The sequence below is a fragment of the Gracilinanus agilis genome, chromosome 4, assembly GCF_016433145.1.
Source record: "Gracilinanus agilis isolate LMUSP501 chromosome 4, AgileGrace, whole genome shotgun sequence".
Lineage (NCBI taxonomy): Eukaryota > Metazoa > Chordata > Mammalia > Didelphimorphia > Didelphidae > Gracilinanus > Gracilinanus agilis.
In genome coordinates, this window is record NC_058133.1 from 62,894,521 (window position 1) to 62,922,328 (window position 27,808).

Here is a 27,808-nt window from a genome sequence, read left to right on the forward strand (position 1 = left end):
AGGGGGAGGATCTAAGCTGGGGGGAAGGGGGAGGGAAGGGAAGGGGGTAGAAGGGAAGAGCTCTCACTGCTGTCCCTCTTCCCTCCTCCCAGCTCTCTAGCTCCTAAACATTCCGGTTCTCATCCGCTCCATTGTGCCAGCCCCGTGCCCGCCCCTTCGGGCAAGAGGCTCCTCCTCCCTTGGACTGACAATTGGCCAGCCCAGCCCAAGGTGGGCGGGGCCTCCAAACGCCGTGTCGCGGTATATAGTAAAGGTTGGGGGGTGCCCCCAGAGCCTATCTTTCTCCCTTAGGCAGGCGTGAGTCTCCTGGCCACCCTGTCTGTCCGTCGGTCTGTCCGACCGGACTTCTTTCACCCTCCGTGCCCCCGCCCCAACTTCTGCAGGGGTCTGAGGAGGTGGGGGAAAGAGCAGGTCTCCAACAGCAGTGGGGGCACCCGCAAGAGCTGCTGTTTGCTAAGTACCAAACCCCCAGAGGGCGAGAACGCGGCGTGTATAACCAAAGAGAGACCGAGAGCTATCATCCGCCCACCAATAAGTGCCGGGCACCGGAGTCCAGCCCTCCCTCTCCCTCCCTCCCTCTATCCCTCCCTCCCTCTCTTTCTCTCTCCCTCCTCCCCTCTTTCTGCCTCGGCTTCTGCACTGCCGAGCACCTCCACGTCCTAGCTCGCAGTCTGAGCCGCATCGGCAGCGGTGCAGTCTGTCCGTCAGTCCGTCCGTCCAGGCTGCGGAGAGAGCTGAGCGGCGGAGGACGGAGCCAGGGGACCAGAGCTCGCCTCCACCCGGCGACACTTTCAGCTTCTGAGGTCCTCAAGGCAGCAGGGAAGGACTGCTTGGGGGGACGCCCCAGTCACCCTACGGAGGAAGCTTGCTGACGACCCGACACCATGGCTCGCGGGAAAGCCAAGGAAGAAGGGAGCTGGAAGAAATTCATCTGGAACTCGGAGAAAAAGGAGTTTTTGGGCAGAACCGGCGGCAGTTGGTGTAAGTATCGCCCCCCTCCCCGTTTCCTCTCCCTAACCAGCGCAGCCTTTGAGGCTTCTGGATCCCCGGTTCCTTGCTAGTGCTTGAGGACCCGCAATGCATCTTGAGGGGGGGTGGCGAGGAGTGAAATTGGGTGCGCGTAAGGCGCTGATCCAGCTGCGAGGCTGCGGCGAGGCACGGCCATTCTGCCTGTCCCTGACTTGTCATCGCTTGTAAAAAGGCAAGGGGAAAGGGAGAGAGAGGAGGGCGGAGAGGAAAAGCATGCAAGCCGAAGGGAGTTGGTGGCCATCATCATAACCGGCAAACTATGGTAGTGAGGAGCCCTTGCACGCTCTCCTAATGTCTGATCCGGCCCCCCAAAGCACCGAATGCCCCCCAGCCTCCCCCTCCCCCAAGAAGGGTGTTTGAGGACTGAGATTAGGCAGAGTATCTATAAGTAATTACAGCCAATGTCATCTGTTTTAAGGTATGAAGGTGTATGGTAACATCTTTCTTCCTCTGGTCTTGAAATGTTTCTAGAAAGAGGGAAGAAAGAGTAAAGGAGGCATTATGGAGAAGCCCATACTGCGGTATTTCATCGTAATGGTTGTTAGTGTTCCCCCAATGACTTGCCCTAATCTTTTACAGCCCAGGGGTTTCTCAATGTCAGGGTACTGATTTGAACCTTGACTCTGAAATGGGAATATGGAGAAAAAGCCTGGTTGTTTCTAAAGATGAAATGGATGTGAACAGAATTAGCTTCTTGGGTAGATTTGGGAGAAGAGTTTGTTTAGGAAATGAATAACCATAAGGACAGCAGCAGACTATATTTTTATTATATATGTATGTCTTTATCTCCTTATGTCTTGTACGAGCAAAATGTATGGCTAGCCTGTTGATTAAGCCTCATAAGCAGTTTTCCATGAAAATAAGACACCTTGCTTATTTCTCTTTCCGCTATGGGAAAGGGTGACATGTTTTTTTGAAAAAGGTCATTTTGAAGGGCATGTTGTAGTCAAATCTATAAGAGTCGTGACTGCGGCCCAGAAAGGAGGGAGGGAGAAAAAGAGGGAGGGAGGGAGGGAACTCCCCCCTCCTGCATCACTGCCCCCTCCTCCTTCTCTAATATCATCAGCATCACTGCCACCACCAAACCCTTGATAGGAGCTGATGCAGTGTCTTTAGATTGGAGGATCTGTGGGATGAAGCAGCAGAATGAGTCAGGGAAACAAGGTGCTTGGCTGACATTTTGAAATGGAAGAAAAGAAAAGAGACCGTTTTAAAAATGAATGCAGCCAGCAATAGGTCTCCCTTGAGTTTAGATGAAAGCAAAGGGTTAATAATGCATCACACTCCAAGGTTAGTCAAGGTGAAACCTAGTTCCAAGGTGTCACAAGGAAACATGGGTAACCCTGGTTAAGGGAAAATGTAGGACTCTGGCTTTTCTTTTTCTTTTTCTTTTTCTTTTTTTTTTTTTTTTGAGGAGCAAAAGGGTAGATTACCTTAATGAGAAGAATGCTCTGTTTATTCTTTATTGAATTAGGAAGGACAAACCCTAATAATTGGCAGAGAAAACCCAAGGTAAGGTTGGAAAGAAGCAAGAAAGCCTATAGTGAACAGCTCCTTGAAAGGGCCATCTCCTAGCAACTAGATGTAACTTGAGTGAGGCTGCTGAGGTACACAACAGATTAACCCAGCCTTTCTTCCATTGCTTGCTGGCTACTCCCTTCCCTGATTTTTCTAGCTTCCTAAGACTACAGTAAAGGCACATATACCTGTCCATTGAATAACATCAACCAGACATGAAATACAGCAGATTCTCTAGGCACATCTGTGAATTTCCAAGATATAAACTTCTGGTGGTCCTTACCCTCCCACTGATATATTATTTTTTCTAATTCCAATTCTATGATTCTGCTTAGAATAATATTTGATTTAGATGGTAATATGGTTTGGAATAGCTGATTCTTGAAGCTAACCTGATAAGGAACCAACACTATATTTGTATGCATAAACTCATGCTTTTAATATGGCTGTATTTATACATAAATATCTACCTATATGGAATGGGTGATATATTCCTGGTTGCATGTCAGTATCATGGTCTAGCTTGTAGGAGGAGAGCTGAAATTTATATGCATATATATATGCACAAACATTTGCAATTTTTTTCTATTCTCTTTGGAAGAAGAGGGAGAAGAAATGATCGTTTAACCCTTTCCCTCTAGATAGCTGAGAAAGAGATAGGCATTTGCTTTAAATAGATAAAAATAATCTTTTCAAACTGTTAGTTAAATATGGATGCCCTTGGGAAGAGGACAAGATGCCCTTGGCTCATTTTTACCTGAAGCAAGATAGCACCAAGATGCATAAAGGAGGCTTTTATCTGCTTGAATCACAGAAACCAAAAGGAAGGGACTCCTTAAATCATCATATGCTTTCCTTATTTTTATTTCTAAAATAATAAATACAAGGTTTGTTTTTTTAACTGAGGTCAGATGCTAGCTTATCATCACCAACGGCCTAAGAAAGGCCCATGAAGGACACTCTGCCCTCCTCCCCAAAAGCTTCTGTTGGTTCTTTTCCCTGCTGCAAACCACAGCTGGTCTGATTCTCCCCCCTCCCTGAGTAACTCACTGAAGACATTCCTTTGAAGGCACCAGAACTAGATTCTGGACTATAATCTAGTACCTTTATAGCACAGAGGAGAGTTGCTGAATAATATGTCCTTAAAAGACAAAAATTCCTTATTCCTCTGTGGGTATCCAGTCAACTTTATGTGAAAGGGCTATTTGTTCTTGAGGTAAATTGCTTTACTTATAACGTGACTGGATGGGATTTTCAGCCTATGATTCAGGAAGGATTATGTACCTTGTTGGCAGGTTATTACCTTTAAGTATCTGTATCCCAGTAAATGAATAAAATTTTACCCTAAATATTAGAGAAAGGTAAGTGGGACTCGCCTAAGAATTCTATATTGAGATGATCTAAAAGGGCTAGTTAGGGAGGAGGGGGGATCAAAAGCAAAGAGAGACATCTTGTTAGGGTTGGCTTTACCAACTATCCTTGTACCTCCTAGGAACATACCCTGGAAAAATTTTCCAAATCTCTCTTGACGTCATGTTACTACCATTTGCCTACTGCTGCTTGGATACAGAATACTGGGCTTAACCCTTAGAGTACTGGAGTGGAATTTATTTTCTTCTTCTTTGCTACCCCCTTTTGGTTTCAGAAGCAATTAAAAATGACTTTTCTGTGCTGTCTCTTGCCCACAGAATGCTGGCTTCAAAAAAAAAAAAAAAAGAAAAGAAAAGAGCATTCATTCTTGCCTTTTGATTATATTTCTGTTCCCTGAGGTTCAGCTAAGATTTTTATCCTCAGAAAGAAGCTCATGACTAATGGAAATCACATAGACTCTTTGCTCACATCCTATTGCTCTTTCCTTAACCTCGGGTCTCCCCTGCTTTCTTGCTTATTACTACTTCCCCATTAACATGGAGTCCTTTGGCATGGGGCTTTCTTTGCCTTACTGCAGACTGCCTGGCGATGCCTAGTACAGCATGTTACTATGCAGTTAATCAGTGGAGATAATCCTTGTAAACCAGTAACTGATAGCCTCATTCCAGTCAATGTACTTCAATTTTGCCTCTGCAGCTATTTTGACCTCTATACTATTTAACTGCTGGAAAAAAGGAATCAGAAAAATGCTCGAAGCCATTTCTTGCTTTTTTAAAAACAATATAAGTATTATTAACTGGACTCTTAAATAAAATATAATAGTGACTTTCACTGTAGATGTCTCCCTTCCCTTTTTCGTGGCCTTTTGAGAACAAGGACATTATATTTCATGGGCGACACAGATCAAGGGCAGGTAATATTTGAAGAAGCTTAAATTGTACTTTTGTGGCTCTTTCTGAGTTCTTGTTTTAGAACTCCCAAGAACAGAGGTTTTTACCTGATAGCCTGTGAACTTATGTGTGTGTATACTGTATGCATGTGTGTATACATGCATATATAACATTTAATATTTATATAAATGCATGTATATTTATACTCCAATATAATAGACTTCCTTTGTATTTCTACATATTTTATCTACTTAAAGATATTATTCTGTGTCTTTCAGTCCATGATATACAAGAAAGAAGGCTAAGAACCCTGTCCTAGAAATTGAAGCAGTTATTAATTTTGGGAAAGCATAGATTCTTATATGCAACATTTTAGCATGAAAGGATTTTAGATGCATACTTAGTAAACAAGAAGAATTGATATGTAGGATTGCGGATTTAGAAGTGGAAGAAACCTTAGAGATTATTTAGTTCAAGCCTTCTCTTGAGGAAACTGAGGTGTGTTCTGAGAGATTTGTCATTAAATTTGAAGGACACTGCTCTGACATTGAAAACTAATTCCAGGGTTTTATTATGGCCACTTTTAAAGAGAGACATTTCTTACTTAAGGCATGAAATGATTGAATTGCCAAAGAACACCAATGAGTTCTGTCTGAATGTCCCCTACAAACCCACATGTAAACATGGTTTTACAATCAACTTCCTGGTACACCCTGTTGGAATGGTCCCACCTCCTTGACATGTGGCCCCTCACCCTCACAGTAGAATGACTTGGGAAGGTTTGTTCTTTTTTTTTTTTTTTTCTTGCTGTCTTGGCACAGAAGCCTCAGTGGGAAAGGGGTGGAAGGGCAATGAGGAAGTCCATTCATCAGTTGATCAGACTTGCATTCTGAGACATGTGACTGCATCAAAGCGTTTGTGTTTTGGTCTTTTTTTATTTTTATTTTTTGCAGTTAAGATCCTCCTCTTCTACCTAATATTCTATGGGTGCCTAGCCGGCATTTTCATTGGGACCATCCAAGTGATGCTGCTCACCATCAGCGAATTCCAACCTAAATATCAGGATCGAGTAGCACCACCAGGTAAAAACAAACAAATGAACAAACAAAAACAAAACAAAAGCAAAACCAACCGTGCACAGTTTTTGAGTATAGTGGAGTTAATGATTAGGTTTTAAGTCCTGTCATTTTTAATGACCTCTGGAAAAGGAAGAGAAATGCTTCATCACTTGAAGGTGGGTGATTAGCTTGCGCAGCAGTGACTAACTCCCCAGGATAGAGAAATCTTTACACAATAGTACATAGATGGAGGAAAGCACCTCTTGGCATCTTTCATTATAATTTAATAAACCATTTAATATCTCTACTTGTAAAGCTGGAAATGAATATTTAAAGCTAATAAAACAAGTTAACCACTTTAAGATTAGTTAACACAATGGCCAGGAGCTGGGGTTTCTGGCTTCAGATCTCCTTTTTGTTTCTGCTTTGCTTTTTGACCGTGAACCTTTGACTTTAACCTCTCTATCCAGGCATTGGTCTCTCCAGGATATTTGTTGAATGTCGATCTTCTCCATATCTTAATGTGCTGTGTTCTAATTAACTTTTTTCTTTTTACATTTTAACATTCTGGGTAGAAAGGATGAATGTCCTACATTAAAAGCAAAATGCCAAAAAATTTCTGATCTTTCTTCACTCATATCTGCGATTCTCTCCTCCCCCTCCAACTTCCTATCATTTTGATGCCATATCTACAGCATAAATCCACAGTAGCTGCTAAGGGCTTTTGGCTATACACTAAGCCCTGAGTACAGTCTTTGCTGCCATTGGTATTAGATCAGAGGTGATCAATTAGTGTTAGACCAGCAGATTTTCATTTTACTAGGCTCTTGCTAAAAGTTTGTGGGAAGGACTATAGAAAAGAGTGTCGTAACTGCAGCTTTCCCACATTACAAATGACCTTGGAGCTGTCTTACAGTGGCACAGTAACGAGTTGTCCCCTCTCCACTTTCTCTGGAACATGGTTCAAGCACTTTTAATAACAGTGGTATTTAGGTGACAATCTTGAGGGTGTCTGTGTGGCGTTGAGTAGCTTAGATCAAATGCCCTCCTGCATGCCACAGCCCCATCACAGGTCGTCTGGTTCTTGGATGTGAAGAACAGCTTGGTAAAGTGGAAAGAAGCCTGGATCATTAATCAGATGACCTGGGTTCAAGGGCCTGCTCAGCTACTCAATGTGTGACCTTAAGCCTAGTATTTAATAGCTCCATTCCTCAATTTTCTCATCTGTCAAAAGAAGACATTGACCTTTAAGGTCTTCTCCGGGTCAAAAATCTCACAGGAGAAAATCTACCAAATCAAAGCCCTCTCCCTTGTAAAAGAAGGTGAGACAGAAAAATCTAATAATCTCTTTGAGAAACCATTTCAATATTTTGCAGGTGGTAAACACTATTGCACTGCTCAGAGCAGACTATTCCCAGATGATTTGATTCCAGTGATTTGTAAGATTAAAAAAAAATAAAAACCAAAGCTTTGGGGGTTAACTTTGAATTAAAAGAGATTGAGACAGGGGAAGAAAATACTATAAATGAGGCACATGCCAGCCTATGTAGTTGTGACATCCTTTTGATGTATCCAAAAAGATGTGCATTATATATAATATTTTACATTACAAAGATGTTACGTTTTGATATTCTGCAGGGTATAGTAAAACAGCTGATTTACACAATATGAAATTCATGACAAAAATGTACCATATATTTTGTGGCTTTTATTGTTAGCGATTTCAGGTTGTGAAGATGATGATGATTCGTAGGGTTAATAATAACATTTTCCATTTGTGTAACCATTTTACTTCCCTCCCCACCATTCAATAAACCACTATTGAGTAATGAAATCATTTAACAAATCTTGTATGTGAAGTTAAACTTGGTGAGGATTTTTAGCTTAATAGCGGCTATTAATTCTTTGCTGCAGATTAGGCCAAAATTCACCACAAGATCAAACTTTTTGATTACCGTGGTTCTTTATAAATGATTCTTGGATGTATATACATACGCTCTTTTGAATTTTTTCTAAAGTAGAAATTTACTTCCATATTCTTTTTTGTAGAAATTCTAATGTAGAAGTGAGATGGCACAGTGTGTCTGTGGACAAATGACCTTGGCAGTAACTTATACAACCATGCTTTCCGTTTCTCTTCCAAACTAGTTCCCTTGGCCCCTTTCCAAAAGACAAGTTCTTAGCACCTAAATTTAGTGTCCCTAAAGCAGATGGATTGACCTGACAAAGCTTCACTTCTCTAAAGGAATGATAATGGCTCACCATGGAAATATGCATTCCTATCCTTTGGGCTGAGTCAGAGGAAAAGGGCTTCCCAGAAACTCTGCCCTTTCTCTACTCGGTCCATCAGTTTCTTAGTTTCTTTTAGTCCCTTCTTTCTTTCCTTTCATCCTTGGCCACCTATCTTTCTTTTCTTTTTTTTTTTTTTAAACCCTTACCTTCCATCTTGGAGTCAATACTGTGTATTGGCTCCAAGGCAGAAGAGTGGTAAGGGTAGGCAATGGGGGTCAAGTGACTTGCCCAGGGTCACACAGCTGGGAAGTGTCTGAGGCCAGATTTGAACCCAGGACCTCCCGTCTCTAGGCCTGGCTCTCAATCCATTGAGCTACCCAGCTGCCCCCCTATCTTTTTTTTTTTTTTAAAGAGATACCTATGAAGTTCTTTTCACTATCATAATATGATGTCATACTTCTAAAGGCCACAAGAAACATTTTTAAATAATGATGGATTTCTACTACCAGGAAATGGTACTGCTGGATCAACCAGAAGCATTCAGTATTGTTACGGCTTCCTACACTAGACACTGCCTTCTGATAGTTTTCAGGTCAAATAAAAAAATATTGGAGCTAGAAGGGACCTTAGGGAGTAATAAATCCCTTCCTTTTACAGGTGAGAAAACTGAGGCCAGAGCAGGGTGAATTAACTTTCCCAGGATTACTCATAGCAGAGCTGGGGCTTAAAAGCCAGGCTATCTGACTTCAAGTCCATTGAAATTCCACTATACCATTCAGACTTTCCAATGGAAAAAACTGTTACATAAACATGTAATGAATTTGAATGAGCAAGAGAGAGTTCATCATTCCTATTTTTAGTTACAATATGATCATTAGAGAGGAGGCACCGTAATGTAGTGGAAAGAGCCCTGGATGCTAGGAGCTACAAAGAATTACCCAGGTTTCGGTCCTAAGGTTAACATTTGCTAGCTCTCTTGTCTTACCCTGAGCTTTGGATAAAACCCTTGCTTGACAGTGATGGCCAACTGTAATGTCTTATGAGAGCAGTTTTCAAATGATAAAGTACTGTGTTATTTTAGGTGTTCTGAAATAAAAATGAGTTTGGAAGGATGGCTTAATAACAGTGCAGTCTTAGCCTTATTTGGCATGTTATAGGACTACAGTTTATACCCTGAAACATTTTAGAATTTGATTTCTTTATTGAAGTGAAATTCTCACTAAACAAGAGCAGTTGTTTTGTGCAGTTCTGGCTTATATGGGTCAATGAATCTATAGTGTTTGCCCAGTTGAAACGCCACTACTGCATACCTCGGGTGATGGATTGGATGACGAAATAAAACTTGAAAGGGAGACAAGAATGACATGAAGTAATCTTGAGTCTTTACAAGGAAAATTTCAGTGTAGGACAATAAATTCAATTAACTGGATTTTTATTAAGTGCCCACTGTTTGCGAGGCTCTGTGACGGGTGCTGAAAAAAAAAATTGGTTTGCCCTCAAGAAGCTTATGCTCCCTTTGACAGAAATGTTGCTGGAGGGAATATGACATGCCCCAATAAATATAATAATTCAAGCTTTAGCATAATGGGGCAAAGAAAAGGGGTCCATCCAAAATACTCTTTAAGAAAATCTGGAAAAGGAAGTATCACGTTCAGTAATGAGTGGGTAGAGAAATTCAGGGGAAAAGTAGCAAAGAAGCTGGTAACATAATTGAAGAAAGAGAAGGATTTAAAAATGTGGAGTACTCTGTAATCTTTTCTTCCTAGTTTCATTACTGTGGAACCTTCAGCAGACCTGATCTCCTTAGGTTTTAATGAGAGGTGAAGGACCAAAATGAAATTCCAAGGTTACCCCTAGGTCTCTAGTAGAAAACTCCTCAAAGCAGACTGCATCCTACCCTACCTGGTGACCATCCTATCCTTCTCTTTCTCTCCTCCAACAATATTTCATCTTTGGGTGTTGTCTGAATACCTGTAAATACCCTGTCCTTTATAAAGGATTGCTGGGGATGTGGTCAGATTGTTTTTATAAAAATGAATCCCAACTTTTTAAGAAGGTCTTAAGATCTTCTGATTGTCCCAATATTCTTTTTCTTAAACTTTTAAAATTCTCTCACAGATTTCATGGACATTTATAACTTGAATATTGTCAATAAGGTTGCTGAATGCTTTTGATTTTACATTTGAAATCACTGAATTTAATTGTAAAGAAGTCATCTTGCATTGACCCATTTTATTAGAAAATTGAATATGAAAGAGACCATGATATCAAATGGGCTAGAGTTGGGGAGGGGGGGGGAGTAAAAGCAGTCTCTTCATCTCTTTAAATGGTTCTTAGCTCACTCATCTGCTGGTGAAATAGTGTAATGGAGCCTAGCTTCCTCACCGATACTGATTGGCTAACTAAGCTCATGTAACCACAGTGGAATGAAAGGATGGGTCACTATGTCAATTGGTAGGTGCAGGGGAGATTCCAAGCTCACATGCTTCCTGGTAAGCAGGTAACAAACAAGAGCACATTCTCTTTCTTTTCCTTGTGCGTGTGCATGTGCATATGTGTGTGTGTGAGTGTGTGTGAGAGAGAGAGAGAGAAAAAGAGAGAGCCTAATTTTAATTAACACATTTTTAAAAAGTCCACATTCTTATAATTTAACCAGTGCCCATAACCAGGTAGAGAGGAGAGGGGAAGATTGGAGATTCGTAGATTATAATGGCACCAGAATTCTAAATTTATTTAAATTCTTCCCTTTTGGCTATGAAATATTTCTTCACTTAAAATGCATTAAGGGGACAGGTAGGTGGACACTTCCTGGCTATGTGACCCTGGGCAAGTCACTTGATCCCCATTGCCTAGCCCTTACCACTCGTCTACCTTGGAACTAATACTTAGTATTACTTCTAAGATTGCAGGTAAGAGTTTTTAAAAAGCATTCATTTGAATTTTTTTCATAATTCAAAATTCTCTAAGAGCAAGGTTTTAGTAAATGCTCATGTCATTTTGTGATTCAACTAACTATAATGCTAAACATAAGCTCACATAAACATAAATATGCCCAATTTAATTTGGCAATTTAAAAATGCTTCCCAATAACATTTTGGATTACCAAACCACAAATGAAAGAAAAGACCCTCCTCATTTTTGGCTTTACTTTTCCAGGTGGTTTTAAAAGGGAAGTTAAAAATGACCAACATCCTCATCATTTGAGACTCTTTTGCATATGTCACTGAGCTCTGTCTCCTCCATTTAGAATTATGATTCACAATTTGGCAGCTTGATTATCATTACCCAAAGCATCTGAGCTGCCTCTTCCCTTCATTCCCTGAATCCTGGAGGGGTGGGAACGTCATCCCATTCACACACTTTGTGGTTGAGAAAGAGCAAGGGTTATTAGCACTGACTCTTAAGAGAAAGTCTCCTGAGTGATGATCTTGGGGTGGGAAAGTTTGAGCTCTTAAATCTGCCCTCTCTGACCTTGATCCTTCACTGCTACCTTGGTTTCTCACAACAAGAATGAATTATTGGTGTCTTTCCTCTCTCTGTCTCTCTCCTCCCTTTTTTCCCCCAACCCTGGAACTAATGAAGTATTTGAAATGACCTGGGATCCAGAGACAACACTTGCTTTCTACAATCATATTATATGAGCAAGTATGAAAGCCAGACAGCACTTTAACAGTGCTAATAATGATAAATAAAAAGAGAAGATCCTCACCACCAGTACTTCATTATCCCTTCTTATTCTGTCTATCAAAAATAAAAGTATCAGATATGAGCTCCTTCCTGACTATAGATTAGCCAAGAGATAAAAGCAAGAGGCAGGCAGGGAGGGAGGGAGGGAAGAAGGAGAGACAAGAGTCATCCTGGGTCTTCCAGCTGGAGAAGTATCCCTTTACCTACCTAAATGCTTGGATGAACCACATCACATTTCTTTTTTTATCAATATGGAATCCTATTTCAGGGTATTATTTTCCCAGTAAATGAATATTCTGTATTGGAAAAAATTGCTTTCTTTTCTTGTATGTTTTGCTCTTTAGTATTAGGCAAAACCTCTTGCTAAAAATTTGGGGATGCTACTGTTTATTTTTTTCTTTTTCAGAAAGTTGCACCTTTTTTATTATGTTCTATCTCAATCCAAGTGTATAGTGTCTTAAAACTTGCCATTCATAGTACGTAGAGGGCACACAGCACAATACAAAATCCCTAAGACCATTTTCCTAATAAACTACGTAAAGTAGCCCGATAATTGGTGTCAGAAAACCAAATCACTTGTCATAAAATCTCTGAGAAAGAAAGCCATCAAATAACAAATGGCCAGCATAATTACCTGAGGGAGAAAGAACTTCAACTATTGCATGGGTGACTAAGGTGAACTTTGAGGCATAGCCTAGGATAGTCAAACCCCAGGAGAGGCTCCAGGGAGGCACTTTGGGTAGAATTTTTCTTAAATTCTTCAGATAGCTTCCACAAAACAGGCACTTGAGCTGTTTTATGTCAGATGTATTTCCTACACAAATTAGACAAACAACTTTAAACCCTGAAATTTCACTGAGATTTCAGGCCAAATGGCCAAAATTCTAAAACTCGGTAGAAAATTAGAAACAATTAGAAGCAACAGTTTAATAGGAAATGACACAATGGATAGCAAAGACATTGCACATATCAGCATATGTGTGGTATGATGACAACTGCCAATGTTCTTATATATTGTATTTACTTTATAAGAAGTTAGTTGCCTTCTATACCATTTTTATTGATATCAGTATACTTGTAGAAGGCTCTATGGAAACTGGTGTCCACTGGAATATTTGGTGATGTTAGTGCACAGGTAGCTGTGTTCTAGAATGATGTAATCTGTTGTAAAAAGAACTATGTAGAACGATATGCATGGTACCCCCAAAACAATGCCAACGATTGCAAGCTTGCTTCTGTGTAAGGAAAGCTAGCTAGAAACAAAAGATGTCTTTCTAAGAAACTTTCCTCTTCCTTCTCCCTTTTTCAAAAATAATTTCCTAGGCCTCACAAAGCATGGATGATGATGTGATCTGTTTTTCCCTTCTTTTTGTTCTTTTTTTTCTCCCCCACCCCTTATTTCTTCTTACAAAGCTTTCCCCTATTTTACAATGTGCCCTCTTTCTTGAAGGGAATTGCTAGTTTCTATCAATCAAACTCACAGGCATTTTATTTACTAAGTATTTAATGCATTGTGGACAATTGATTTATTCATTAGAAACTTAGTATCATATTTATTGTTCCAAAGGTCTTAATTCTCCTCTGTCAGTCAACAAACATGTATTAAGTACTACTACTATGTGCTGATGGTGGTGAAACAGAGATAATAGTTGAAATAATTCCCAAGCTTCTTCCACCAAAAAGCTTACATTTTTACCTAGGGAGACGATGGGCACCTATTGGTATTTACAAAACAGATATAAGGAAACATTATAGGGGAAGGGAAATCTGAGGAAATCGCTTTGTACAAAACATGGCTGGCTACTGATTTTTTTTAAAGCCCTCACCTTCTCTCTTAAAAATCAGGATTGATTCTAAGGCAGAAGAACGTTCAAGTCTAGGCAATGATGGTTACTGATGACTTGGCTGGGGTCACAGAGCTAAAATCACATTTGAATCCAGGATCTCCCCTCTCCAAGCCTGGCTCTCTATCCACCAAGCCACCTAGCTTCCCATCTTGAGCAAAGTCTTAAGGAAACCAAGAATTTCAAGAGGCAGAATTAAACAGTTGAGGCTTCCCTTATTCTATCAATCAACATAGCTAAAGGCAAAACTGTTCAATCAGAAGCTGCATGCAGTCTACTAAGTTCAATTTGAATTCCAGTTCAGAGGGATTTCAAGAGAGAAAAGGTTTTAAGCCAATTCCTGGGATAAAACTTGAAGCCACGAACCTCCAATTGGGTGTTGTGCTATCTTTGGCTGCTGGGAGGTACTGTTGGAAACAAAGCTTATCCTGGTCCAAGGTTACAAGTAACGACTTTAGGGAGTGAGCTACAGTAGAGGGAGACAAACCAGAAGTATCTAATCTAGTTTGAAAAGAACTGTTTGTGAGAACTACAGTACTGCACACCCCTCCCTTCCCTCAAAGGAAGTCAGTGTGTGGCTCTAAGAAAGTGTTGCGCTTCATGATTGTGTGTATGTGTGTATACACTCCAAAGAAAAGAGCAAAAAATGGTCCAGTCCATTTACATTCTTCTCTCTTTTCCTTTGGGCTAGTGACTGGCCAGAGGAGCTCTGATATGGGGAGAGGATGGAGAAGGGGCAATCTGGGAGAAGGGGCCATTCTCCTTTTCATATTTACATGCACAATTTTTCTTGCAAATGAAGCAGTCCCACTTTTATCTGAACCTCCACAGAAGGCCAATTATGGAATCCCAGCATGTTTCATGAATACTAAGAGATTTTTGATATGTGGGTATCACGCATATTAATCCCTTCTCTCAAAGCACACCTGCCAGCCCCCAACTCTCACATGTCCATCACACAAACACGTAGCTTATCTAATTGCAGACATGTGATACTTTTGAGAAATTACCTTTGAGAAATGGAATTTGTCTGCATTGTTCAGAATGATTATATGAAAGGCTTCTCTCTTAGCTCAAACCCCCTATTAATGTGCTGAAGAGGGAAGGGAGAGCAGATGGGTGCTAAGTCAGTTTTACTGACTGCCCAGAAGGGAGAATTCTCAGGCTAGCTGCAGTAGGAGGAAAGAAGGCTGCTGAATAGGTAGTAGTGGAAATAGGAGATGGTCCAGAAATGTGAACCAAGGAAATAAGGAAAGGAACAAACACCAAATGGATTCGAAGCAAGCCTTGGACATTTGGCAGACCATTAAATGGTTACCTTATTTTTTTCCCCTTTCTTTCTGCATACTATAATACAGATGAGAGAACAAGTGCTTATGGGACTTTCGGAAACATTTTTTTCATTGCTGGAAACAGAGACTGGGATAGATGTTTGTGGCACAAGCTTGACATTCAAAATAGTTTTGGTCATGTAGTATTTGGCCATGGGATCACAGAACTATACTGGAAAGGGGCTTTTGAGGTTCTCGAATATAATCTCTGTGGCAGACATTAGACTTTTTTTTGTAGAACTTGTTGGCAGGATAACAGTACCTTGTTTTCTTCTTACCTCCATATGTTTTCATGAATAAGATCTCCAATTTTGTCAAAGGTTTGGAAGAACTCACAGAGGTGGTTCTTGGTATGCCCAACTTCAGTTACTCCTGACCATGCCTCATGTGGTCTGTGATAGTTATCTGTCAAAGATTCCTGAAAGATCTCACTAGCTTGGATACCATGATAGGTAAAAGGCCAAAACTTGGAATGAGAGTAGCTGGCAGCAATGAGTTCTGACTTGGGTTATCTAGCAGAATGTACTATTTGGGAAATAAGGAGCTAGTTAAGTTCCTTAATAAGCATCTCAAGTTCTTGAAACATTATATGGACCATCTTTAAAGTCTTTTCTAGGTAAGTGATTTTTGTTCTGTTTTCTTTTGTTTCCAAATGATTATATTGGGAAAATCACAACTAAGAGCTGAGTCACAGGATCTAGACTAATATGCCTTGGGAAAAGATTGGGATCGTGTGTGATTGAGACCCATACTTATTCCTTATTGCATTATCCTTTCCTTATACTAGAGAGAAGACTATTTTAACCTAGCTCTTCTGAATTACCTATTTTTTTTCTCTATGAATTTGTAAGTCGTATCCTTTTAAAAAATGTTACTCAGAAGGTGAAAAGCTCTATTTCCCAACCATACTGACTTCATTAATGTTTAATGCTATTACCAATGAGGATTTTTTTAAACTTTGGTTCCTCTTTTTATTTGATGGTGAGACTTTCTAGATTTCCAAAGTATCTGATTTATAAATTTGACTATGTTTGGTGTTTGTCTATACTGTTGAAAACTATGGAAAAACACTACTTTGAAGTGACTCCTTGCATGATAATTTCATACTCACTGAAACTCATTTGGACTATATTTCTTTAGTTTCATTGATATCCACTTTACTAAATTAAATTATTTTTGTTGCTTTAGGTGGACCCTTCATTTTTCAAATCAGAAGATCTATCAAAAGTCACTTTTTTTTCTTTATATACTAGAACCCAAGATAGTACCATATTCCAGGAGGATTCTTCTACCACTTGTACAGACATGACTCTCAGAGTTATATGTTTACATTTTCCCTTTTAGGCCAATTTAGTATAGCGATCTGTCTATGACCCATGCCAGTCTGAATATCCTATTAAATAATTAAACTATAAATGAAAAATTACTGTTCGTTAACTTAGCTTTCTCATCCCAATGGGAGATTATTCCAAAGATCTCAAGTCAAAATCTGAGTCAGTTTCTATTTAACATCATTGTCTATTCCTGTGTCCATCTTTGTTTCCTTTGCATGAACTATTGTAAGTTCATGAACTTCTTTCCCATGTCCAGGCACAGTCTTCTAGCCTAATCCTACATTGCTGCCAATGCTGTCTTTGGCACGTTATACCAAGCTCTAAAATATTTCACTTCCTTTGATTGGGTCTACATTCTCCCCAATTCATTTTGTCCATTCCTTCTCTCACAAACTTTTTTATTATCTACTTAACCTCCATCCTCTGAGCCTTCTTCCAAGTGGAAAATGATATATTTTCATTCCCTATCCCTTAATCCAGTGATGGGCAAACTTTTTAAAGAGGGGGGCCAAAGAAAAGGAAATGCTCATCTGTCAGTCTATTTCTAAGGCAATTCTTTTGAAGTTTCATTGTATTGTATCCTACTTGTATTTGTCAGATTAGGAATAATGTCCGTGGCCAGTTAGAACATTTCAGGGGGCCTGCATCTTGCCCTCGGGCTGTAGTTTGCCCATCACTGCTTTAACTATTCCTCCCATTGTCCTAATTGTTCTTATTTTAATTCCTCTTTTAAAAAAAACTACCTTTACCTAATCTATCCAGATCAGATGCAGCAAAATAGATTTACCTATTATCTGTATTCAAAAGAAAGAACCTTTTCTTTTCATATATGTTGAAATTCAACTGCTTTCTTACACTTATGGCTGGCTATTGCAGTATTAAATATGGCTCTTGCAAGAGCTTTAGTGAATATTTGATGATGATGAACTAAATATAAAGCCACAGATAATAAAATGGTGAAAAGTACAATCAGAACTTACTTGTTTCTCATTTCCAGAATTATTAACCCTTGTATACTATTCCTTAGATAATATCCTTCCAAAAAGCATGACATATATTATATTCCCCCTCCAAATGTCCAGTTCCATACCATTGGAGTGGATACTTAATATCTTATTACAAAGTTCTTGAGAGAATAAACCTAGGGGCAGGTACAAATTCTATGCTCAATGGAGCCTAATAAATTAAGGATAAATATAATCTTTATTGTCTGAGATGATTCATTATATATTTTATTTATTTATTTGTCTCTTTGGATCTTTTTACCTTGGATGGAGGGCTTTGGTGTAAATATGTGATCAATACTCCTGCTTAGAGACTAACAAGGAGGTTGTTTTGAACTTCATTAAGTATTGATCCACAAGCATCTATTGAACATCTTCTGTGTTCTTGAGACTGTGGAGCATCAAAGATATATGACATGATTCCTGCCCTCAAGGGGTCTACAGTCTTACTAGGGACTCCTTCCCATTCTCTCTCTCCCTTCCTTCCTCTCCCTCCATCCCTTTCTTATTTTTACATACACACACATTGGTAATGATTCAAGGCCAGTTATGCTAAGCCTCAAGGACAAATTCACATAGAAAGTATCATAGAAATTCAGAGGCAGGAGGGAGGGAGGGAGCACATTTTGGTCTAGTTTGATTGGGTCTCCCAGAAAAGGTGGGACTGTAGCCTAAGAATGAGTCATTCAGAGTAAAATGTTCTGGTACAGAGAGTATCTTTTTGAATTAAGTTTATAATTGCCTCTCTATTCATGGCTTTTCTTGTGTGTTTTTTTCTAACCTTCCTTCACCTGATCTAGGATTGACACAGATTCCTCAGATCCAAAAGACTGAAATTTCCTTTCGTCCAAGTGATGCCCAGAGCTTCAGTGCATATGTGGTGAGCCTTAATCGATTCATGGACAAATATTCAGACACAGCCCAGAGGGATGACCTAGAATTTGAGGACTGTGGTGGTGAGTAATTTTTACAATTTTGAGGCTGATTAATGATTCATTTTCTCCCTTCTGTTTGTTGGCTTAAAGATTGAGATAGAGTCCTTATTTATGATCACTGAGATAATTTATTCAGACTATTTGTGGAAAATATGTTAAGCTATTTGGAATATGCATTTCCCAAGCTGCTTATTTCAGACCCATCTAACAAATTCCCGCTTTTCAATGATCTATCTGATGTAATTTTAAAAAAAATCATAATTGAATTACTATGACATGCCTAGTGCTCTCTTATTTCTGGTTACCACATCAGTGAGGGCTAATTTAGTTTTCTAGGATATATGAGAAATATAGTTTTGACCACATAATAGAAAAATAGCATTTTTAACTTAACTTTTAGAAATGGGCAGTCATTGAGTTCTCCTGCTATCTTGTAATAGTTAAAGGATTTTTTAAGTTCCAAAATAATTTCTTAGATTAAATGAAAGTGGTGTGATACAGTGAAGTGGCCAATTCACTGGAAATTGTGGTTCCTGATCCTCCACTCACTGATGCTATGATCTTGAACAAGTTACTAAGCAACTATTTGATTCCTTTTTTTTTTGAAAATTGAAGGTTTGACTTAAACGACCTTAAAGGTTCCTTATATCTCCAAAAAGTCCAAGATAACATAATTTGGCATTTTAGACAATGAGAGCTTGTATTTTGCAAACATCTGCTTTATGTCATGTATAATATTTGCCTTAATTTATGGAATAATTTTTCATTGAGCTTCAAATTCAGTTATATTTTCTGAAGCCCTTGCTAGATGTCAACTGTAACCTAAAAATAGTTGCAAAGGTATAGTGGCTCCTCCCCCCCAAAGAAGACAACATTTGGTGAAAAGGTACAACCAAATGACTCTTTTATGCCAGTGAAAAGCATTCCTTCCGAAAATTCGGTTCCTATTTACCAACACATTCTTAAGTTGTGATCCCTGTTTTTATCTACCTGATTTAAGTTCTAATTAGTTATAATGATCTCTTTTTAAGATAAGACAGTTACTGTCTATAAATAATTATGGTCCATTATTTAAAACAAGAGAAGAACCATCAATAGAAAAACAAGATATCATTCTCTGTCTCAGGCAGACAACATCAAGCTGATGTCTTGAAATATATTCCCTACCATTGTTGGGTAAAATCCTTTTGTTACATATGAAGGGAAAGTTGTTGGTGGACTGATATAGACACTATTTAATGGTCTAAATAACAGTACCATTATAGTCAGACCCAGGCAAACCATTTCTATAATACTGTTCTCAGTTGTGGGGACCATGTTTTAGGAGGCACAACAGTAAGCAAGAGTAAGTCCAGAATGAGGTTAGTGAGGGAACTCAAAACCAGAATGATCAGTTAAAGGAACTGAAAATATTTAATCTGGCCAAGTGAAGATGTATCCAGGATGTGGTTAATCTCTTCAGATCTTTGATGGGTTATCATGTAGAAGAGGAACTGGATTTGTTTTAACTGGTCCCTGAAGCCAGACCCAGGACCAGTAAGTAGAAGTTAAAGTGAAACAGATTATTGACTCATTTTAAGGAAGTACTTTAAATAAATTAGAGCTTTTCAAAAATGTGTGGTCTAGATGGACAATGAATTATTCATCTGTATTTAAATTAAGGCTAGGTGATCATTTTTTTAGGCACGTTAAAGGTTAAAGAAAGGATTCATGGTTTAGCTATAAATTGGACTAGATCATAATAGTACTAACTGTGGGTGAAGGTCTTTTTCTTCCTCTTCTAGTGGTGCTGGGGAAAATGATTGGTGCTATGTTTACGTTTATGTTATAGATGTACCAAGCGATTACAAAGAGCGAGGAGAGTATAATAATGAACAAGGGAAAAAGAAAGTCTGCAGATTCAAGCGGGAATGGCTCGGCAATTGCTCTGGAATATTGGATGAAACCTTTGGCTATGCAAGTGGCAAACCTTGCATCATCATAAAACTCAACCGAGTTCTGGCCTTCAAACCTAAGGCAAGTAATCCTCTAAAGGCCACAGCAAATGTAGACACCAAGAGTAGCCTATTTATTTTAATAACCTGTCTAACAGGAAGGATAAAACTCAGAAAGGTGTGAAGGACTATCTATGCTGACAGAAGAACAGTCACATTTGAAACTCTATCTGGTCCACTTCCTCTAGTATTACTGAGAGCATCTCTATCCTCCTGGTAATCCCTAAGGAAGAGCCATTATTGTTGCTTAACAAAGTTAGTCAATTTTCCAGGGATGAAATTATTTTAAACTAAGTCCTTTGCTTCTGTTTTTCCCCTAACTGGAATTTTGCTCACTATTCAGACTAGCAAAAAGTGTGATATGGTAAAATCAGCATTTGACTGACAATCAGGAGACTAGAGTTCTAGGACCATCTTTGACACCAAATAGTTGTGTGACCTTGGGCAAATTCCTAGCTTTTCTGGGTCTTAGTTTACCTTTCAAAATGAGGAGGTTGAACTGGATGATCAGCAACATTCCTTTCCAAACCAGAGTCTTACGAGACATTATACTTTTTAAAAAATTAAATGTGAATTACTGATTAATCTTGTTAAAATCTCAATGTGTGTTCTCGTTTAGGCAATAGTTATTTCCCTTAGGATAGCTTAAATTTTTCACTGTTACCATAAAATGTTTTTAAAAAATAAAACACCTAGAGACTCACCTCTAGCACCTTGGGTGTGTTCCCCAAGGATAATTTTAGGGGAGGATGTGGACATATCACAAAGGATGGGAAAAGTCACGATCTGCTCTGATAGGGAAAACATGACATTACAGAGTCAGAGGAATTTTGGCTACCCTCATAGAATGAAACCAATCTCTAGGGCTGTCATCATATTTTAGTCCTATCAAGTCAAACATATATCACATTTTCCTCATAATTCTAAATCCAAGAACTATCTGAAGTGGAGAAGCCATTGCAAAATGAAGACTAAATACTAATATGATGGGTATGTCTTTGGCATGTGCCATATGCACTAAATAAAGCAACCTATAATGGGTTGGCCTTTGTCTAGAGAGGGGAAAGATGGAAGGAAGGATAGCACAAGCATTTATTATTAAGTGCTTCCCGTGTGCCAGGTACTGGGCTAAATAAACACTTTAAAAATGTTATCTTATTTGAAGTACAGGGAAAAAATAAATCAACTCTCATACTTTGGTTGAATTACAATAACTTTTCATTTCACAAAGCAAGGTGAATATGCTAAGTACTTCTATGACTATATCTTGGGGCTTGAATAAATAGCATTCAATTCTTCCTCAAGAAGGTTTCTTCCCTTTCTGAATTTTTGTTATGAGCATGCCATTGGGAGATGTTTCTGATTCTGATAAGGGCAGGCCTTTAAAAGCCTGTTTGTCTCACAAACTGCTTTGTGACTAAAATCTAGTTCATTTCAGAAATCTGACTCTGATATTCTTTTTTTTTTTTTTAAACCCTTGTACTTCGGTGTATTGTCTCATAGGTGGAAGATTGGTAAGGGTGGGCAATGGGGGTCAAGTGACTTGCCCAGGGTCACACAGCTGGGAAGTGGCTGAGGCCGGGTTTGAACCTAGGACCTCCTGTCTCTAGGCCTGACTCTCACTCCACTGAGCTACCCAGCTGCCCCCTGACTCTGATATTCTTATTAGATTAGTACTCCTATCAATTGTCATTGGTTAGTTTTATAAGACATGTGATATGTGAATAATTAAAAAAGAAAAGGAACTATAGAAATTGAATATATTGATTATGCATCTAAATCCCATTACTGTCACCAGAGACAAAATTAATGTTTGGCTAGGCCTTATTGTTTTCCTCCAAAGGATATTCTGCATAAAATATGATATAATTGAAGAGGAATACAATAATTTATTAGAATATACTTAAGAAATGTAAATCAGTTAGAGAAGTGAATATTGAATAAAGGTCCAGATGGTAAGGAAGGATAAATCGGAGAAGGGGTGGAGACAGGACAATTAACTTCACTTTCTTCTCAGGGTCCATAGTCCCCAAATCCATAATCCACAGTCACTTCTTGAACATTAGTTTAATAAATTATGGTAATGCTATTTACTAATGGATGAATGACATAACCTGAAATTTAAATACTCCAGTGAGAGTTATCACCTGATTCTCTGTAGACCCCCATGCATTTCTATCAATGTAACAATGCCTTTGTTGAGATAATTGCATATATTTTTCTTCTAACAGGAGAATACAGTGGTTTTTACATTTAGATCAGTGGTTCACAAACTTTTTTGGCCTACTGCCCCCTTTCCAGAAAAAATATTACTTAGCCCCCTGAAAATTAATTTTTAAAAATTTTTAATAGCAATTAATAGGAAAGATAAATGCTCCTGTGGCCATAACCTCCCCCCCATTGCTGCAGCACCCACCAGGGGGCGGTGGCGCCCACTTTGGGAATCACTGATTTAGATCATTCTCAACAAATCCCTAACTTCAACTTGTCTCTTTGCTGCCATCTTCTCATTCCTTCTGTCACTTAAATATAAATCTATTGGGTTTTTCCTGTTGTTTTTGGCCTTGCAATGGAAAGGAAAAAAACCAAAATTTTGTCATTTTCTCACTGTCACACAATACATGTATGATATGTTGTGCTCCTTTTGAGAACCAACTGATTACTTCATAGTTCTTTATGTTTTACAGTTAAATGTAGAGCTGGGAAAAGGTTCTGGAGATAACAGTATAAACACTCAAGTTTTTGTTTGTTTTTTTTTTTTTTTTACAAATAAAAAGCATTAGTAATGTAATCCTTTCCTTACTCATAAGAAAGAGACTTTGCCTTGTGGGTTTGGGCCTTTGTTAGACATTCTGCAACATCTTTTGGCAAACATCGATTCTGAAGTAAGACACTAAATTGCATAATTTAGTCAACCCCAGCTATGCCACTCCTTAGACAAGTCATTTTGCTTCTCTAGAACTTGGATTTGTTTTGTTTTTTAAATCTGTAAAATGACTTTTGAAGGTCCCTTTGAGCTCTGAGTCCTCTAAACTATACAGCTGAACTTCTCTGCTCCTTCTATTTATTATTTGTATGATTTCTGGGCAAGTCATGACCTCAGTAGGCTTCAGTTTCTAACATGTAAAATGAGGGAAGAAGACCTCTGAGGTCCTGCCTAACTCTAATCAATGATCCTATGATTATATCTTAGGTTTGAAATTGCCACAAGATAAACAGGTCAAGGTTTTCCTACAAGATGTTTTGAAATGCATGTCATTTCATATTAAGCAAATGGCAATTAGATCTATTTCAAATATTTAGAAGGAAAAATAAAACCATTTTCCTTGGACATCTTCAACATTCTGGTCATGATATGTGCTACCATCTTATCTGAGTGAAGTGAACCTGACAGGATTCTTTTGTTTGGTATTAAAATTGTTTTATTTCAAACTGTTTAGAAATCTACTGCCTTACTTACTGATCTACACGAATTTTACTTTTAGCCTCCCAAAAATGATTCCTTGGACAAGGATGTGATGATTCGATATAATCCAAATGTTCTTCCCGTTCATTGTGCTGGCAAGGTAAGGAGAAAGGGAGGAATATTGGAAAAACAATGAGAATGTATGAGAATGATTGGAATCTTGTCATATACAAGTATAAGGCAGAATATATTTCTATCAGAATATCAATTTCTACTGTATCATAGCTGTAAATTTTGTTTAAGATGTGTAGACCTCTACAGAAAAATTACATGGCTAGGCCTATCTCTGGGCCACTGCCCTTTCCATAGGTCTGTGTCCTTATAGAATCCTTTCTACCTCACACAGGGTTGAGAAAATTAAATGAGATTAAGAATCAGGAAGAAATTTGAACCAGATAATTTCTAAGGTCTTTTCCAATTCATTTTCTGTGGTTTTTTTTTTCCATTCCAGGGTTTATTCTTTAAAAATGCCACTGTTTGCTCTTAAAGAAGCTTAAAATGTCCAGGTTGGAACAAGGACATGTTCTGCTTCAGAACTTAAACAAATAGACATGTTGGTTTATTTTAGTCGTCAAGTGTTATAAGAATTTTCAATGCCAAAGATTCATTTGCATCCTAGTTGTCTTTAGGTTAGCAGCACTCATTAAAGAGAAAAACCAGGGTCAAATGGGAGAGTCATGGAATCATGGCACAAAATTACTTCTTATTCCAACTATTGTCCATCACTTCTGATTTAAGTGGTTTATTATTACAACTTTTGTCAGAGGTTTAGGTCACAAATCATTTCTACAGGTGCCTTTAAATGGGCAAGAAATCCAGGAAATAGTATTTCTTGAACTTTCCTTTGTAACACTCATCCTCTCACATTCTGACCACATTTTGCAAATTTTGATCCCAACTTCATCAGAGACTAATTCGTAGCAATTATAAGAAATAAGAATTAAATATATTCCAAATTCCTGAGTGATCCAGATTTAGATCTAGTAAAATCAAGACTTAGATCTAATAAAAAAATAAAGACAATTTATTAAGCATAGACTATGAGCACTAGTGGGGATGCCAGGTAGAGAAGTCTTATCTTACTGCTCAAATTTTGCATTCCCTCGGATTTCCAAAAGTAGAATTCTCCAGTTAGTATTTGCAGCTCTCCAGATTTCCTTCAGACATTCCATATCATCATTTGCCTGAATTGTGACATAGGAGAACTGTTAATTTCTTGACTTTAAATGCTGATTTTTTTGATAGAGATGGGGTGCCAACAGCATGAGATCTCCTCTGCCTTAATGACTGGCTAAGGACAGGCAAATAATATTGATTTAACTGCTCTTAGGGACTGTTGAAAGGGTTAACTATCCGTGCCAGTCATGGCATCTTCTACAATGTCAATAAACCTTTCTAATAACACTTGGGAGAAGCAACTCACTGAGGCTCTTTAAGAAAGACTGGTTCATGTTTTGCAGGGCAGTGGAGACAGCTAGCTTCTTGTGCCAATGTGGTGTCTTCCAGTATTGACTCCCACTAAAACTTAAACTGCCTTTATGAATAGGGGAGCTATCAAGTTATTAAGCAGAAGGATACTGAAATTGTACAAAAACCCAAATGAATTCTCACTTGCTATGTCACCTATCTAGAGCAGTAAAGTGTAAACCCAAATTAATAGCAGAGGAAGAAAAACATTGAGTTCTGCCATGTCCATAAATAGATTATGGGAATATAGAGCATAGCATTTTCTTTCTTAGTACCCATCACAAACACATATACTCAACTCTGGAGAATAATTTGCTATCATTTGGGGAAAAAAATCAAGTAAGGAGGAAATGGGGCACAAAAACTTGAGTGGGACTGAAAGGTGTTGGGTTTTGTCCCAGACGAGTTATGTGGGTTTGGGCAAATAGGAAATCTGCCCTGGTGCTCAGTTTCTACATTTGAAAAATGATAATGGCATAATAATGAGAGAACATTTCAAGGGACCTGAGATTTTCTCAAGGATGAAAAACAGAAGAATCCGTAGCAACTGTATTTGTGGCAGGATTTGTTTATCATGCCAACAATTAAAATCATTTCTGTCTCTTTTTTAGAGAGAGGAAGATAAGGATAAAGTTGGAACCGTGGAATACTTTGGCTTGGGTGGCTATTCTGGTTTTCCACTGCAATATTACCCATATTATGGCAAACTCCTGCAGCCCAAGTACCTCCAGCCCCTCCTGGCAGTGCAGTTCACTAACCTTACCACCGACACAGAAGTCCGCGTGGAGTGTAAGGCTTATGGTGAAAACATCGGCTACAGTGAAAAAGACCGTTTTCAGGGACGCTTTGATGTAAAATTTGAAATAAAGAGCAGCTGATCACAAGCACAATTTTCCCCCCTAGCCATTTAAAAAAGTTTAAAAAAAATATAAAAAACTACTAGTCTTGAACAAACTGTCATACGTATGGGACCTACACTTAATCTATATGCTTTACACTAGCTTTCTGCATTTACTAGGTTAGAATGTAAATTTAAAGTGTAGCAATAGCAACAAAATATTTATTCTACTGTAAATGACAAAATAAAAAAAAACAAAAATTGAGCCTTGGGACGTGCCCATTTTTACTGTAAATTATGATTCCATAACTGACTTGTAGTAAGCAGTGTTTCTGGCCCCTAAGTATTGCTGCCTTGTGTATTTTATTTAGTGTACAGTACTATAGGTGCATACTCTGGTCATTTTTCAAGCCATGTTTTATTGTATCTGTTTTCTACTTTATGTGAGCAAGGTTTGCTGTCCAAGGTGTAAATACTCAATGGGAATAAAACTGGCATGGTACTTATTTTTGCTTTGCTCTTTTCAAGATAAAGGCCCATCTATGAGCATATTTAACAACACTCCATAGAGCCTTTTCCTGTGATGTTAGGTTTATTTAATTTTCTTCTTTTTTTTTTCCAGGGAGGGGGGAGGACTGTCCAGGGAGGGGGGAGGGTAAATTGCCCTTTGAATTTTAAGTGAAGCTAAAGAAAAAAAAAAAAGGTGATGGGTTGTATTGTGCTTTGTATTGAATGCTGTCTCTACATTTCTTCCCTTGTCCTCCAGTATGTTCTCGAGTTTTGTATGAGACCTGGGTTCATCTATCACTTTGGCTGGTGATAGGGCTAATTATTTTGCTTTGTATATTTTCTTTCTCTCTCTCTCTCTTTTTTTTTCCTTTCTTTCTCTGGAGGCATCACATGCTGGTGCTGTGTCTTTATGAATGTTTTAACCATTTTCATGGTGGAAGAATTTTATATTTATGCAGTTGTACAATTTTATTTTTTTCTGCAAGAAAAAGTGTAATGTATGAAATAAACCAAAGTCACTTGTTTGAAAATAAATCTTTATTTTGAACTTTATAAAAAGCAATGCAGTACCCCATAGACTGGTGTTAAATGTTGTCTAAAGTGCAAAATCTATGTTCTAACATATGTAATAATTGCCAGGAGTACAGTGCTCTTGTTGGTCTTGTATTCAGTCAGGTTAAAACAATGGACAATAAATGAATGAACACATTACTTATGCGTGTGCTTTGCTCTTGTCGCCAAGGTTCCATGTTGCCTGCTGATCCCTCTTTGATATTGCTAATCTTCCAAGATCTTGAAAAAATACTGGACCTGAAAGATAAACCCCATTTTCAGTGGTTCCTACAAAAGGACAGTCTTCTCGGTAAAATGCACATAGTGAAAAATCTATAGTTTGCTTTAAAAAATTGAGATCAGATTGAGGTTTGGCAAATCAGCACAGTTCATTCTGCATTTAGGTTCAGTTCAAGTCCCTGCTTTACCTTTGTGAAAACTTACTAGCTTTACTCTTAAGGAGGCAAAATCAGCTGAAAGTCAATTTTCCAGGTGCGCTGGACTCATACAATCGAGCTGGAATTTCAGTCTCACTTATCCAAGTTGGGAAACACCTAAACTAAAAACACGGCATCATGTTTCTGAAAACAGAAACCTATTACAGAGCCTTTACAATCATTTTCTTCTATGGATCCTTATTATGTCTATAATAATCCTGAGGGAAAAGGGGCTTCTTAAAGGAAACTGACCAACAACACCCAAGTAACATTCCTATCTCTCTTGGAGACAGTACTACATAGATTTTAGA

General features: G+C 38.5%; 2 protein-coding genes across 2 annotated transcripts in view; one reads left to right on the forward strand and one right to left on the reverse strand.

Annotated features, from left to right (window-relative positions):
- The first annotated feature begins 297 nt into the window (after positions 1 to 297).
- ATP1B1 (ATPase Na+/K+ transporting subunit beta 1) lies at positions 298 to 27,219 on the forward strand. The gene is made up of 6 exons (XM_044674086.1): positions 298 to 981; positions 5,762 to 5,890; positions 18,099 to 18,254; positions 20,065 to 20,249; positions 23,713 to 23,793; positions 25,772 to 27,219. Exons 1-6 carry the CDS (start codon positions 885 to 887, stop codon positions 26,036 to 26,038), a joined length of 915 nt encoding a protein of 304 aa, XP_044530021.1. The 5' UTR covers positions 298 to 884; the 3' UTR covers positions 26,039 to 27,219.
- The window catches only part of NME7 (NME/NM23 family member 7), a 133,927-nt gene continuing 132,212 nt past the window's right edge, over positions 26,094 to 27,808 (reverse strand). Inside the window, exon 12 of the mRNA XM_044674875.1 lies at positions 26,094 to 27,318. Coding sequence (XP_044530810.1) covers positions 27,286 to 27,318 — 33 coding nt within the window. The 3' untranslated portion in view covers positions 26,094 to 27,285. The remainder of the gene's footprint in view (positions 27,319 to 27,808) is intronic.